Below are 16,437 nucleotides of genomic sequence, written 5' to 3'. Positions count from 1 at the left end.
TCTGGAAATAGACTGTTTTCCTGGATACGCTATTCTTGTTTTTAAGCTTAGATCTTGTGCCTTCTAGAATGCCACACTCTGAGCTCTTCCCTTGTATATGATAGTGGCTGCTAAATCTGGTGTAATCCTGATTGTGATTCCTCTGTGCCTGAGTTCTTTTTTGTTGCTGGCACTATTTTTTTCCTTCACTTAGGACCTCCGGATTTGGCTGTAATAGGCCCAGGAATACTTTTTTTTTTAATTCATGCCTTTCAGATAGTCCAGTGATTCTTAAATTGTCTTTCCTTGATTTCTTTTCCAGATCAGTTGTTTTTCCTATGAGATATTTCACATTTTCTACTATTAGAACAGGGAGGAGAAGATTGTCTTTATTTTATTATTTTTTGATGTCTCATGGAGTCATTAGTTTCCATTTGACCAAATATAATTTTCAAGGAGTTATTTTCTTCAGTAAGATTTTGTACCTCCTTTCCCGAGTTATTAATTCTCTTTTCATATCTTTCCTCTCTATCATATGAAAAACAATTGCATGGTAAAGAGAACATATTAACTCTAATGGTAGGTCACCTGAAACTTCAGAAATTGAGAAAGGTTCTTGTGCTTTACTTCCAAACTTAGTAAAGATGTAGGTCTTTTTTTTCTGACAGTTTTTAGTCAACATTTTTTTTCCTCTATAGTTTTGATTTGGTTTTTAACTCTTGCTTTAACTCTTCTAGAAAGTCTTATTGGACTTGTGTCCACACTGCGTTTTTCTGTAGGGCTTTGTATTTGGTTTTGAATAATTTTCTTTTGTGTTTATGTCTTGAGTTTCCTGGTCATCTTATTATTTCTCGATGGTGGCATTCTTTTTTTGTTCGTCTGTTATTCCAGACTATTTCTTGACTTTGGACTCTTTGTTAGCACTTGGCTTTGCCCAAGAAGCAGAAGCTCCTGAAGCTCCTGAGCTTCAAACATCTCACATCCTTCTGCTGTTTTCACAGCCCTGGCTGTAGGCTTCAAGCTTTCAGGGCTTTTTTGTTTGTTTGTTTTGTTTTTGGCTAGGCAGTGGGGTTAAGTGACTTGCCCAGGGTCACACAGCTAGTAAGTGTTATGTGTCTGAGGCCAGATTTGAACTCAGGTTCTCCTGAATCCAGGGCTGGTGCTCTATCCACTGTGCCACCTAGCTGCCCCAGCTTTCAGTGCTCTTAAGTGCTATAATCTGGAGCAATGTCTGAGCCTTTTGATTTCCTGCCATAGATTTGGGTCTCTTGACTTGAATAGGATTCTCAGTAGACTGCTGCTAGACTCAGTTACTTTTAGCCTGCTGGGAGGCCTTGCAGATTCAGAGCAAATTAACCACCTACTGCCCTTTGGTTGGGGATCCCTACCCTGGTTATTTGACTACAGGCTTAAATGCTAGGTGAAGTCTAGAATCATGTTTTTGCTATACTCCTAAGATAAGAGCCACACATCCCTGTTCCCAGTTGTTCCTTACTCAGGCCAAGACACATTCTCAGGATTACTCTAATCACTCTTGATCTGTAACCCAAAACTGAGGAACAGTACTTGTTCCTGCACCCAGCACTAATTCAGGGATCCCCTGAGATTTCTTTCTGCCCTTGTGCCCTGTCCTTGCCCTCTTTCAGTCCCTCAGTGCCAAAATGCTGTGTACAGTGGGCACTACTGAGCAGACCCTATCCCTAGTGTCTACAGACCTCTCTCTATCTCTATCTCCCCAAGCCTCCTTGAGCTGGAAAAAAGTTACTCAATGGAAATTTTTCTTAGGTTTCCCAATTAGAATTCTGTCTGGTACATTACTGAGAAGGACAGTGGGGAGCCAACTTGTCCTGCTTCCTCTCACTCTTGACTCCACCCCCATTGCTTACTTCTGAACTTAACTCCTCTTAACTTACACTGATTGAGGACTGCAGCAGCTCCCTACCCCAGAGCACCGTACCTGAAATCCGTTCTCTTCCTCATTCCACCCTGGATCGGTGACCCAAAACTGAGTACCTGCCATTTGGCATCTTTTTCTGTCACATTGTTCTGATATGTGTCTTAATCCTTTCTTGCCCTGGTGCACAGTCTCTTCCTGGGCATTGTAGAAGTTCCACATAGCTCATTGCTCCTGGCTAGACCCCATTCCCCCTCTCTGTGTCACTAAGCTATCTTGGTCTAGGAGAAATTACTCACATGACTTTTTCTTGGACTTCCCCATCAGGATTTGGCTTGGTGCATTTTCTAGATCTTTTTGGAGGAGTTTTTGATTAGAACTTATTATACTACTTCATACTGCTCTTTCATCTTGGCTTCACCTCCTACCTTAACCTACCAAATACTTTTAAATTTTTCTTAAAGGGCCTTTTTTGCATGTCATTTTATTTAAATTATGTGTTCAGTATTTCTGATTTTCTACATATTTTGGCCACAGTACATGGTCTTTTTGTAAATATGCTATGTACAGTATGTGTATTCTTTTCTATTTTCTTTCAATAATCACCAAATATATATCATCTCTAATTCTTCTAAAATTTTATTGATGTTGTTAAAGTCTTTATTGTTCATCTTTTTGTTAGATTAGCCTAGGTCTGAGATAGGGGTATTTGATGCCCCTTACTATTACTGTTTTCCTGTCTATTTCTCCCTTCAATTAACTTTTCCTTTATATTCAGGTTCCATAATATTTGATCCACATATATTAAATGTTGATTGATTATTTATGATGGCTTTAAGCAAAATATAAATTCCTTGGTTATCTTTTTATCATTTCTGTAATATTACCTCATTTGAAATCATAATTGCTGTCTTATTTTTTTAAGTCATCTAAAAGTATAATAAATTTTCATGGGGCAAAGCCATGATGAATGAGTTAGCAATTTTGTCAAGCTTTCCCGACCCACCTTCTAAACTTTTAAAAGCATATATCAAACCAAATGCTGAGCAGGTTAATCAACTAAAAGTCACAGTGACTCATTTTTCCAGCTCAGAGCACAGAAAGAGAAGTCTAACAATACTGTGGGGTTAGAGCTAGACCAGAGCATGGTGCACCATTGTCTGTGGGCCTTAAAGGGTAGAGATGAGTGATTTCCCTTGTAGGGGAACAGAAGGGCTACTTGAGTAATGACCAGAGTACAGACCAGGAGGACAATGACTAGACCACCCCCTGGATCATATCACTTTAGAAGCATCTAAAATTTACAGCGTACCATACCTAGCTGTGAAAAGAGCAGAATTTAAAAGTCTGAAGCTCAGGCCAATCACTCCTGCCCCCAGAGATGAGCAGAGCCCAACTCTAACATAAAGTCCAAAATCAAAAAAATAGGCTGAAAAATGAGCAAATAACAAAAAAACCTGACCATAAAAAATTGCTACGGCAACAGGGAAGCTCAAGACAGACTCAGAAAAAGACAACTTGAAAACATGTGCAAGCAAAGCCTCAAAGAAAAATTCAGATTGGACATGAGCCCAACAGGAATCCCTAGAACTAAAGATCAATATAAAAAAGAGCAAAAACATTATTTTAAATATCAGAGTAGTAGAGGAAAAATTGGAAAAAGAAATGAGAGTAATGCAAGACAATTATGAAAAAATTAAAAGCTTGGCAAAAGCAGCAAAAAAAAAGAAGAAAATTGCTTAAATATCAGAATTGGCTATATGATAACTGGGGTTTGAAAAAATACCAAAGAAAATAAGTCCCCCCAAATTATAATTGGTCAAGTGGAATATGGTGACTCAATAAGACATCAAAAAACAATAAAACAAAGTCAAAAAGACTGGAAGAAAAAAGAAGATGTGAAATATCTCATAGGAAAAACAATCTAGAAAAATAGATTAAAGAGAGATAATTTAAAAATTATTGGATTACCTGAAAGCCATGATAAAAAAAAAGCCTCGATATCATATTTCAAGAAATTATAGAGGAAATTGCTCAGATTTCTTAGAACCAGAAGGCAAAATAGAAATTGAAGGAATCCAGAATCAACTCCTGCAAGAGATCCCAAAATGAAAACTCTCGGGAATATTATAACCAAATTCCAGAGCTTTCGTGTCTAGAGGAAAATACTACAAGCAGTCAGAAAGAAACAATTCAAATATCATGGGTCCAGATCAAGATCACACAAGATTTAGCAGCTACCTGGATAAAGGAACTTGGAATATGACATATTGGACCCAACAAAACAATATAATCCTTGGGGGTGGGGGGAAATGGACGTTTAACAAAATAGAAGACTTCTAAGCATTCCTAATGAAAAGATCAGAGTTGACTTAAAAAATCTGACATTCAGACACAGGACTCAAAAGAAACATAACAAGATACACCTGACATAGAAATCATAAGAAACTTAATATGGTTAAATTGTTTACATTGCCAGATGAGAAGATGATACATATAACCCCTAAGAACTTTTATCATCATCATGGAATTTGGAAGGAGTCTATTTAAACAGAGGGCATGAGTGTTAATCTGCTATGTTGAGATGATCAAAAGAAGAATGGAAAGGAAAGAAAGGGATGCACTGGGAAATGGAGAGGGAGAGGAAGAATAGGGGAAATTACCTCACATAAAAAAAATGTACAAGCAAGAGTTTTTAAAATAGAAGGGAAATGGGGAGGGGGACAGACAATGCTTGACCCTCATTTCCTTCTGATCTGGTACAAAGAGGGAAGAATTTCTATATATACCCACAGTTGGGTATAGAAATTCATCTAAAGCAACAGGGAAGCAGGAAGTGAAAGGACTAGAAAGGGGAGGGGTGACAAAAGGGAAGATAGATTAAAGGAGACATTGGTCAGTAGCAAAGCAGACTTCTGAGGAGAGAACAGATTTAAAAAGAGAAGGATAAATAGAAGAGAATAGGATGGAGGGAAATACACAGTTAGCAGTCATAATTCTGTGAATGGGATGAACTCATCCACAAAACAGAAGAAGATAGTAGAATGGATTAAAAACCACAATCCAACAATATGTTGTTTACAAGAGACAGAAGGACATGCATAGAGTTAACTGGAGCAGAATCTCTTATGCTTCTTCTGAAGCAAAAAAGTCAAGGGTAGCAATACAAATCAAAAGCAAAAACAGACCTAGTTAAAAAAAAAAAAGATAATCAGGGAAACTTCATTTTGCTAAAAGGTACCATAGACAATGAATAAATATCAATACTGAACACATATGCACCAAATGGCATAGCTTCTAAAGTATAATAAATTTTACTCTGGCCCCTTATTTTGACTGTATGAATCTTTATGTTTTAAATGTTTCTTGAAAGCAATAGATTGTTATATTCTGTTTACCCTCCCTCATTACCAGCCCATTGAGATTGATGGTTTTCTGCATCAGCTCAATTTACTTAATGCCAGATAAAGGATGATGGTGATGGTGATGACAATGACAATAATGAAGACAATGGTGTTGATGGTGATGATGCATTACTGCTCATTGCAATCCCAAAATGACGTCAAGGAAAGTCTAGTTTTATTACAGTCACAAGCCTGATATTGAAAGCAAACCTACCCTCCAAGGTATTCTTGTGAATTTTGTATTTACCTACATTTGCCCCTTCTCAAGGGGGTATCAAATCATCTTCCTGAAAGCCAAAGAGATGGGCTTGTTGGGGGGGGGGTGAATAAATAGTGTACCTTGAATATATAAAGGAGATTGGGAGGACATAGGAGAAGTTATTATTGAATTGATCCTTCTACCCATCCCCTGGCTTGCCTAGGGATGGATATCATGCTGAGGGAGAGGTGTTAGCCAAGAGATCTGGGAATATGGAATGGGTCAGGTAGAACCAGAGGAGGGAAAATGTTATCTCAGGCTGAAGTACAGTTTTCAAGTTGGAGTATTATAAACCCTTAGCTTCCGTTTCCTGATATAATTTTACTGGTGTTTTGGAGCAGAGACATCCTTTAAATTCTACTATTTTGATAGCCAGATTTCTGTTCCTATTTGCTACAGAAACCAAATTGCTTATTATAATTTTTCATTAGACTCATTTTAACCTTCTGACCAAATTAAGATTTTGGTGATACCACAGCAGTTCTCTTTTTGATGAGGTTGGGTGGGAATGGGATCCCTTATGATTTTGACTGTAGTTTGTTTTTCCCATCTTGATTAGAGATTGCGTTTTATATCATTCACCTTGAGTGTTTTATTTGTTGCTACCTAATGCCTGGAATTGAATTCTGGGTCATTTACCAAAGGAGGGAATGTCTTGGGGCTTTGTTCGTCCTGCCCAGACCTGGATCTTAAGGAGGGTCATTCTTGATCACAGAGACTTGGAAGGGGGATACACTAAATTAATTAAGGCCCACTTTTCATGAATCCTATGTATACTTGTATTGGAAAGGAAATATAGCTCATCAGACCTAATGTACTTTTTATCCTTTGTAGGACATAGTATCAACCTGGATACCTGCAGCTGTCAGTGAAAATCTTTAAGTGTATATACTTCATTAGAGTTGATTTTGTTAGTTTTTGTTTGTCTTCAGTCTTTGTCATTGCTTCAGTCTCTCTAGATCTTGACCTTTGTACTCGAGACCCTGTTTCCAGATACCATTTTATAGGAGTTTTGGAGCTGAGACAGCCTTCAAATCCTAGTGTCTTCATAGCCAGATTTCTGTTCCTGGTTGCTGTCTTATTTTTCTTCTCTCTACTCACCCAGGCGCCACGATGATTGAGACCCTCTTTGCCTCTCATTTGTACTGTAGTATTAGTCTTCTCATTCTAATTTTCCCTTCCTCAAATAATTCTCTACCCTAATGCATCTTCCACAGTGAGATCCCTAAAGTGCTGATCTGACCATGTCATCCCCCCTACCCTCATTCTGTAAAATCCAGTGGCTCCCTATTACCTCTGATATCAGATATAAAAGTCTTTTGATATTTAAAGCTCTTCACATCTGTTATTTTCCTCTCTCTTGCTCTGTCTCTTTAGCCTCCTTCCACTTTACCCCCTCCACACAGTTTACAGTCTGACAATATTTACCCACTTGCTGTGCCTCACACATGACAGTCTCCTTCCTTTGCACTAGCTTTCCCTCCTTCCTAGAAGGCTCTGTCTCCTCATTATGTGCATTCACAGGCTTGACTCAGAGCTCAGATTAAACTCCACCTCTGTAGAGTGTTTTCCTTAGTCCCCTGTCTACTCTGTATTTTTTGTGTGCCTAATTGTTTACATGTTTTCCCACCATGAGAATGTAAACTCCTTGAATATGGACACTGGTTTTGGGTTTGTTTTTTGTTTGTTTGCTTGTTTTGTTTTTTCCTTTCTTTTTTATCTCCAGAAATTAGTGCAATGCCTGCCATATTTAAGAGATAGGGATAGGGATTTAGCCTGATTTCATTGGAACATGGGATTCTTAGAATAAATGTTTTGTCAATTTATGTTGACATCTTCTCTGCAGTCTATAGTCTTAAAAAGCTGCTTAAAGCCCTGAGAGTTCAAGTAACTTACCCAGGAACACACAACTAATACATCTTAGATAAAGCACTTGGGTCTTATTTGCTTAAATGCTAGCTTTCTTGGGACAGCTAGGTGGCACAGTGGATGGAATGCTGGGCGTTGACTCAGGAACACCTGAGTTCATATCCCCACCTCAGATACTTTTCTTCTTCTGACCCTGGGCAGGTCACTTAACTGCCGTCTGGGCTGTAAAATGAGAATTATGATAGTACCTACCTGGAGGGGTTGTTGTTGTAAGGATCAGATGAGATAGTATTTGTAAAAAGCTGTTAACACAGATTCTGGCACATAGTAGGCTCTTAATAAATGTTCATTTCTTCCTTCTCTGTTCACTGTTCCTTGCTGCCTCTATTCTTTGATTGTCCTAAGACAAATGCATACTAATACAAAGTTATGACTAATATATTTCTTCAAAGTTCTAGCAGTTTTAGTGTTTATATGTGTTTTCCTGTTTGGAACATTATTGGTAAAGAGTCATACTTAAATGTCGAGTCCAAGTTTGCCATTTGAAGACCAAAATTCTATACAATTCAGTTTTAAGGTTTTGCTGCATATAGAACATGTCACTTACCCTTCTTGAACCTCCGTCATGTGTAAGATGAGGGGCTTAGACTAGATGAGCTCTAAGGTCCTTTCCAACTATAACTCCATGGTCCTGTGAGTCTGACATATTGGATCCTGGTGAAAAATTAAGAAGTGCATATAATATTCAAAACATACTTTTATGTTTTAGCTAACAGTTCTTTTGGGGGAAATTACTGTGTGAAAGAGAGAATAAAATCCTACATCACTGATAAATTAATCTTTTCACATCAGGAGTAGTCAGAATTTTAGTTTTGGTTTTGATAATTTTAATTCAAGATTTTGATTTACAGATGCTTTCTCTCGTTTGATATTAATCTTACAAGAGCTAAAACTATTACTGCCTTTGACAGTATACCTTTTTATCCTATTAAGAGATACATGCATTAAATCAGATAAGAAATATGCTCCTTTGTTTCAGCTAATTTTTTTAGACCATAGAAAGTAATTGAATTACCTAGGGAGTGTAGTGATAATTGCTTCCTAGCAATCCCAAATATGGATTTCATACAATAAGATAAATAAATATGTATACTTAATAGTAAGACAAAACCATTTTCATGCTAAATGTAGTTCCTCCACATATCCTATAATTAGAGGTGTGCTCTGAACAAGCTGAGACTGGTCCTTGTCGAGCAGTGATCTCCCGTTGGTACTTTGATGTGACTGAAAGGAAGTGCGCACCATTTTTTTACGGCGGATGTGGTGGAAACCGAAACAACTTTGGCACTGAGGAATACTGCATGGCAGTCTGTGGCAGCATCAGTAAGTGGATCCTTCCTCAAGCATGTGGCCATCTCTCTTTCTTGCCACTGACTCTGCTCTTTGCAACAAATTTATTTTTCTGATTCCTGAGAAGGGGTCTGTTGCTACCACTAACAATACGTCTATCAACTTTTGTAATTTCCCAGTCTGTGTAACATTTTTAGTCATTAGCACGTATCTCCTTCTTCCTCTAATAAAGTATGACAGTGGATATAACCTTTATAAGCTGTTGCAGGTAGACATCTTTGACCTGAAAAAAAATATCATGGGATCATGATACTTTCCCCCCCTCAAGCTTTCATGCTATATCTCCTTTCATTTTCAGCCAAACTCCTAGAAAAAGCTGTCTGTACTTGTACTATTATTATTTTGGAATTAAAAACCTTGAATTTGTTTTGTATTTCTTTATTCTGTGTATATTTACATATGAGCCCAATAATATATAAGCTCCTTGAGACCAGGAGTTGTTTCATTCATTATATTTCTATCCCCAGCACCTAGCACAGTACCTAGCACATAGTAGGAACTTAATAAATGTTTGTTGATTAATTGGCAGATGCAAAATACTTTTCAACCAAAGCAAGTATCATAAGATATTTTTTATGTTGAATAGGTTTATATGGACCTCATCTCCTTTTTGTTCATTGTTTCTCTTGATTTTTGAAAAAAAATCATCAGTCTTGGCTTATGTAACTTTAAGAACTTTGAAAGTGAATTCCAGAGAAAAATTGAGTTAATAAATGCATGTATTAGACTTACCAGTTGGGTCTCACTTTTGAGGAATTAAGGAATCTCAGAATTAGATGGGATCTCAAAAGTCATCTAGACCAACTATACCTGGACTGAAATTCCTTCTATAACATCCATTCTACAACTTCCTTTACCAAAGGTCTGGCACAAGCTTCCTCTTCATTCTTTGAGACCAATGGTCATCATTTCCTTACTGGTATATCTGCAGAAGTATGTCTTTATTAATCTACCCCTCTACAGAAGTAGGCAAAATACAGTAGGAAGATGTGATTGTAAAAAATATTATCTTCCTATTCAGCAGAGCATCTAATATTAAAATTATTCATTTGTAAAGATGGTGATATGATAGCTTTTTAGTCTCTTTAGTGATATAATAATATGGATACTTTGGGTAACTTAAGTATAGGCTTTTCTGAAAAATGAGAAATCAACTAGTTAATCCCTCATGGTTCTATTATAGAGTTGTCTAATTTGATCATTTCAACTGCTAGTTTAAAGTTCCTTCACTTTCAAACAATGGAATTAAGTAAGCTAAATAGTGTAATATAGAACACAGTAGTTGATTTTGTTGGTTACTCTGTCTAGAACAAAGAATTTTTTGCTGGTGATCATAACTAGTGCTAACCGTCACAATAGATTTTTCTGTCATATTTCCAATAATTTATCTTTTTTTAGGTAAAAGGGAATTTGTTTTCATGAATATATTATTTACTTGTTTACAAGATAGAAGTTTTGTGTGTCTGTATCTGAGTTGTTTTTTTCTTTCATCCTTTTTCCACATTTACCCTTTCTGTTCAACCTATATTCATAGACATCAGCAGCTACCATTTGTTTACTATGTAAGTAAAATGGGTCCTTTGGAACTTTGAGTATTTTATTGTGATTTTTTTATAAGATCCTTGAAAGGCGTAGGTATCACTAGTGTAATGAATGTTAGTGGATGTTTATATCCAAAGATGGAGTGCAGATAAATTGTTACAGGCAAAGATTGGTATCAGTGAAAATTAGGTCACTTGAAAAAATAATCATAGACCTACCAGTTGGGTTCCACTTTTAACTGAGAAACAGTAATCATAGAGGTATATGTAAAGGGGTAAAATGGGAAAACATTGACAGCAGTCACTAGTATAAGATTAAGTAGATGAGATAATAATGATTCTTTTTTATTTACTAGAAGAAAAGTTGAAGTATATGGTAGCTGTTCTAATTTTTGTTGTGTTATCTGATTTATTCCTTACAATTTTTTCAACCCAGTGGAGAGCCCATACGTATGTTCTTCCCTTTCAGGAATCATGATCATGAAGATTTCTTAGTTGTTTTATCTGTTTTCTCTTTGGTATCTCTTCTTGATTGAATTTTTGTGTCTCTTTTACCATTTGGCCAGTTTTAAAGTGTTATTTTCTTTCTTTCTTTCTTCCTTTTTTTTTTTTTGGCTAGGCAGTGGGGTTAAGTGACTTGCACAGCTAGTAAGTTTTAGGTGTCTGAGGCCGCATTTGAACTCAGTTCCTCCTGAATCTAGGGCCAGTGCTCTATCCACTGCTCCACTTAGCTGCCCCTTAAGGTGTTATTTTCTTGAGTACTTTTTGGTGCTGTTAATTCTTTTCTCATAATTTTCTTGCATTACCCTCATTTCTTTTCCCCATTATGTCTCTGCCGCTCTTATTTCTTTCTTTAACTCTTCCAAGAATTCTTGTTGGGCTTCTGTCTAATTAGCATTTGTCTTTGAGGCATTTCTTGTAGCTGTTCATGATATTGTCTTCTTCTGAGTTTGTGTCTTGGTATTCCCTACCACTGTAGCAGCTTTTAATGGTAAGGTTCTTTTTTATTATTATTATTGTTTGCTCACTTTTCCCAGCCTATTTCTTGACTTTGAATTTTATGTTTCCTGGGGGTTGGGGAGGCATTGTCCCAAGCTTCAGGCTTTTTTCATGTTGCTGTGTTCAGAGCTAGCTCTGGAACTTTGCAGGTTTTTGGAGCTTCCAAGGTGGTGTGACATGGAGAGAAGTGTGGTCACTGCTCTCCTGTTCTGCACTCAAACTTTTACCCACATAGGGCCCTTGCTCCCCTTGTGCCTGGCCACAAGAACTAGTGCTCCCCTTGTCCCTGGAACCATGACCAGGTCCCTTATTGAATAGCCACAAGCACTAGCACTCCTCTCCATCCTGGAACTGTGACCAGGGCCCCTGTTTCCTTGTGACCAACTATAAGTGCTCCTTTCTGCCCTAGAACTGTAACTAGCATTGCATATGGGCAATAGAGTTGTCGAGTCTCATGCCTAGTGCCAGCAAAGGGTCCCCTATAATCTCTTTCTGACCAGTTGTCCAGCACCCTTACCCTCTCTGGGCTGAGAGTTCCCAAAGCTGCTGCCACTGCTGTCGCTGCCTCCAGAACCCACAGCTGCTGTTGCCATCACGTACACTCCAAGCAGCCCCAACCCTTCTGTCATAGACTTCTCCTGCCAACCTCCTGAATTGTCCTGGGCTGGAAAAATGTCTCACTCTGACCTTTTGTTGGTTCTGTCACTCCAGAATTTAATTTGAGGCACTGTTTTAAAGTTGTTTGGAGGGAAGTGTTGGGAGAGTTTGGCTGGGTTGCTGCCTCTGCTCCGATATCTTGGCTCTGCTCTCCCTAATGTTTCAGAAATTTCTTACTACTCCATAGGAACCCCTCCTGAAAAAATGGATTAAATATATAATATACATCATCATTGTGGGGGGAAATATGACTGACATAACATATCACATATAGCATCACTGTCTTTTACAAAATTTTATGCATATTAAGCCTTTCTCTTTTAAATATTTTTCTCATTTTGTTCTTTTTATATATGGTTTTTATGTCTAACTTTATCAGGCGAAATCAGATGCCAGTAGTAAGAGCAATGAACATTGAGATATCACTGGTGAGCACATAGTTTAATAATATATATGATCTTTTCTATTTCTTAGGAAGTTTGGAAGAAGATGTTTCCTTTGAAAACATCAAATGTCTTCCTAGAAAATGGTTCTTCATTACAAGGTCATTAAGGGAACTCTCTGCCTTTTTTAAAAATGTTTTTGGTTTAATTGCTAAGGTACCAAGGTTTAGAGGGGCTATATGCCTAAATAACTGACTTCTCACAATAGAGGTGCAGTATACAGGGCATGATAGGAATATCTGTTGTGGTTTCAGTAGAAGCTTTTGTGATTCAGGAGCGGTGGGAGCCCTGTGCCTGGACAAGGGAAGGCCTGAGTTCAAGTGTGCCTTCAGGCATTTAACTGGCCGTGTGAACTTGGACAAATCACTCAATCTCTGTCTAGTTTGGTTTCCTCAACTATAAAATGGGGATAATAATAGCACTTACTTCTCAGAGTCGTTGTGAAAAACAAATGAGTTAACGGGTTTAAAGCGTTTAACACAGTGCTCGGCACCTAGTGGGTGCTATGTAAGTGCTAATTTTTATTATAGAACTAGAGGCATACTGAATTTCATACATTGGAGGTGGAAGGAGGGAGAAGCCGCTTTAATTTTTCTTGTTTGTCTCACGTTGGAGTTCCCAACATTTTTTGCCTCTTTAATGTCTATTTTATGCCTCTTTAATTAATTCAGTATCCCAGTCACCATAGCATCTATTCTATACTTTTTCCATCCCTTTGAGAGCTTCCATTAGCTTCCATTCTCCCCCACCTTCTCATCTGGGAACTTTGCCTTATGCTTAACTGAAAAAATTGAGGCCTTCTCAGAGAGCTGCCTTTTCCCTACTCATCTGTCATCACTCCTATTTCTTTCCCTGCTCTTTCTTCTTTTATCTCTGCATCACATGAAGAGGGGGGCCCCTAACCTTGCCAAGGCTACTGTCTCTACTTGAAGGTTATTACTGATATTGGCTTATTATCTATGATTCCTTTCCACATAATGTAGTTTCCTTGTTTATCCTTTTTTATTTTGTGAATTGAATATCTGTTTTTTCCTTTTTCTGACAGCAAGGCTGCAGTTCCTGCCTTTTTGGATTCACTGGATGCATAGTGAATTGGTTTTCCATCCCCTCAGTTTTATTCTGTGTATGTCTTGTTTTGTAAATGTGTTTCTTGATTTGAGTGTTTTATTTTCTTATCCACTCTGTTACTCTTTTTTGTTTTATTAAATTGTCCTAGCCACAGCAAATTTCCCCAGCCTGAAGCCCTTGTCTTCATACCACTGGAAAGAGGAGAGGGAGAGGCAGGAGTGTTTGGCAGTGGGTTTTGGCACAAGCCTGCCTGTTGGACCCTTGGGTTGGCTCCTGTTGCCTCACTGCTGGTAGTGTTAGGTGGTTGAATAGAGGGTAGGAGTAAGCTCAGCAAAGTTGTCAGTTCATGGGCTTTTTAACCTTCTTTTGCATTCTGGTTTCCTAGACTCTGAAGACAGCTAACGTTGCTTTATCTGCAGTGCATGTTGTCTGTTTTGGACAGGATTAGGAAGTTATAATAGAGAATATGTCTAGTACCCCAATTTTGGGGGGTCATATTACCCAGAAATCTTACAAAGTACTTTGAAAGTTCAGATGGTATCTGTGACATCCCCATGCCTATCTGTGTCACCTTCTGAACTTCCTTTTATTCTCTTCTCCATGTTTCTGATGTTCCATTAACACTCTTACAGTTGTGTACTGAACTTTTGTTAAAAAAAAAAAACAACATTTAATTTCTCCTTTATAAAAGCAAACAAAACAAAGGCCAAAATACATCAAATTGCCCAACTCTTTCTTATTGTACTTTTGGGAATCAAAAGAGCTTAATCAGTTATTACAAGATGTTTTCATACATTTTCTCAGTTTTGCCAGTAAATCTTAAGTTAGGACTTTTAAATTAAAATGAAACCCAAAAACAAAATGATAAAAATGATAATATTAAAATTTAAAGTTAATGGGGCAGCTAGGCGGCACAGTGGATAAAGCACTGGCCCTGAAGTCAGGATGACCAGGATTCAAATCCGGCCTCAGACCAAACATTTGACACTTACTAGCTGTGTGACCCTGAGCAAGTCACTTAACCCCAATTGCCTTTAAAAAAAAAAATAAAGTTGGAAAGGACGTCATCAGCCATCTGGATCTTGCAAAGGAGTCTTACCCTAAATGTACCTTATAAGTCATCATCAACCTCTGCCTGAAGATTTTTAGCATTCTTCTCATCTCCCCTTCCCCTCACCTTGTCTCTCCCCCAAATTCCCCATTTCTGTTGGTGGTATCAGCATCTTTCTAGACATACCAGTTGAGAGCCTTAGGGCTTTTTAATTCTTGTTGCTCCCTTACCTTCTTATGTTCAATTCATTGCCAAGTCTTCTTAATTCCACCTCTGCACTCAGCTCTTACACTTATTTTCTCCTTTCCATTTCTACTTCAGTAGCCGAAGTTCAGGGTACCATTACCTCTTGCCAGAATTATGTTAATATTCTTCAAACTTGCCTCTAAGCTCTCTCCTTTTGTCTGTCTTTCATACCGATTTCTGTGATCCTCTAGTATTCTACCCTGATCATGTTACTCATCTGCTCACAAACTTAAGTGGCTCTACCAATGCCTACCATCAACCTGCATAGTATAACTTTTGCCCCTGCCTCCTCTTTGATTCATCTCTGTTCACAAGGCCATGCCATTCATCCTTTACCATTACATATTCCCCACCACTCTTGGTATAGCTGTTCCAGAAACTCACACGTTCCTTCTTCAGGAGGAGCACACTAGCCAGACAGGCACAGCAGCCCGTTTCTCAGAAAAGACAACTTCCCTCTGTACAAACTTTTCCCACGAATCCCTCATCTCTCATCACAGATTCTTATGTCTTCCACTGTCTTGTTAATCAGTGCCCTATCTCTGCCCTTTAGGGATAGACCCTCCTCCTCTCCTCTTCTGGTCCCAGGCTTTCCTCCTGCCCTCTCTACCACCTCCTCCGTATTTGCCCCCTCCCCATCCCAACTTGTCCATAGATGGTAGTAGTCTCCACCCCTTCACTGTTCCACCCTAGAGCTCCACTACTTTTAACTAGAATTTTTCTGTGTTATTCAAATTATCTTTCCTTTATTTTAGAATGTCTTTCCCATGGCCACTAGCAAAATGTGTTATTGTTGAAATTGTTCAATTTAACCGCGGCCCGTCTTGGAATTTGAAGCTTTGCTCACCTTTTTGTTTGCCTTCCTGGCAGCATTCTGTGGATTTTCGTAGTCAGTATTTTGTTGTCTGAATTCAGAAGCTCTGGATAGTTTTCTTATACTATTTCCTGTTTCATGGTGTTTAGTTTTGTTTTAAAATTTGTGTTTGTAGGCAACCCTGTGATCTTTAAGTTATCTCTGTGCCTCCTGTCTTCAAAGTTAATTCCTTTGACTTGTATATAATTCAGGTATTCATTTAATATTGGCATCTTTTGTTTCTCTTGTTCCAAAGTTTTGCCAATGTCAGCGTTTTTGTGTTTCAGATCTGTTCATCTTTCTTTCACTTCTTTAGAGGTTTTCTTCATTATATATTTAATTTTTCCTACTTCTAATTGCTTTTTTAAAAATATAATTGTGCATTGAGCTTTCTTTTTTGCTTTGAGAAATCTGGTTTTTCTTTATTTCTGATTTCTTATTTTATGAGTTTTGCTTCTATTTTGAACCCTTCTGAAGTTTCTTAAAATTGTTATTTGATTTCTGAGGGGTTCACAGGATATACTTTCATTAAGTACTAATGTTTCACTTTACTTCATATTATAACATTTGCCAATCATACTTTGGTTTCTCTTTCAAGTTTTTTTTTTCATTTTTAGAATTCTTTCTTTGGTTTATCTCTTTGATCTCTAGGCTTTTATTAAAGCTTTTCTCTCAATGTCTTTGTTGTTTCATGTATTCCTTATTAGTCACACTCATATCTTTCCTTTTCTAGTAGCAGAGAACACTAGAGGCAGAGCTGCAAC

General features: G+C 37.8%; 1 protein-coding gene across 2 annotated transcripts in view; it reads left to right on the top strand.

Moving 5' to 3' along the window:
* Positions 1-16,437, top strand: part of APP (amyloid beta precursor protein) — a 171,291-nt gene that overhangs the window by 103,619 nt on the left and 51,235 nt on the right. Inside the window, exon 7 of one of the 2 annotated variants that reach the window (XM_020995844.2) lies at positions 8,621-8,788. The exons of the other annotated variant lie outside the window; for it this stretch is intronic. Within the exon in view, the coding sequence (XP_020851503.1) occupies positions 8,621-8,788 (168 nt within the window). The remainder of the gene's footprint in view (positions 1-8,620; positions 8,789-16,437) is intronic. 2 annotated transcript variants of the gene reach the window in all.

Source organism: Phascolarctos cinereus, unplaced genomic scaffold (assembly GCF_003287225.1).
Source record: "Phascolarctos cinereus isolate Bilbo 61053 unplaced genomic scaffold, phaCin_HiC Scaffold_726;HRSCAF=1367, whole genome shotgun sequence".
Taxonomy (NCBI): Eukaryota; Metazoa; Chordata; class Mammalia; order Diprotodontia; family Phascolarctidae; genus Phascolarctos; species Phascolarctos cinereus.
This window is presented reverse-complemented; position numbering and strand designations above follow the sequence as displayed.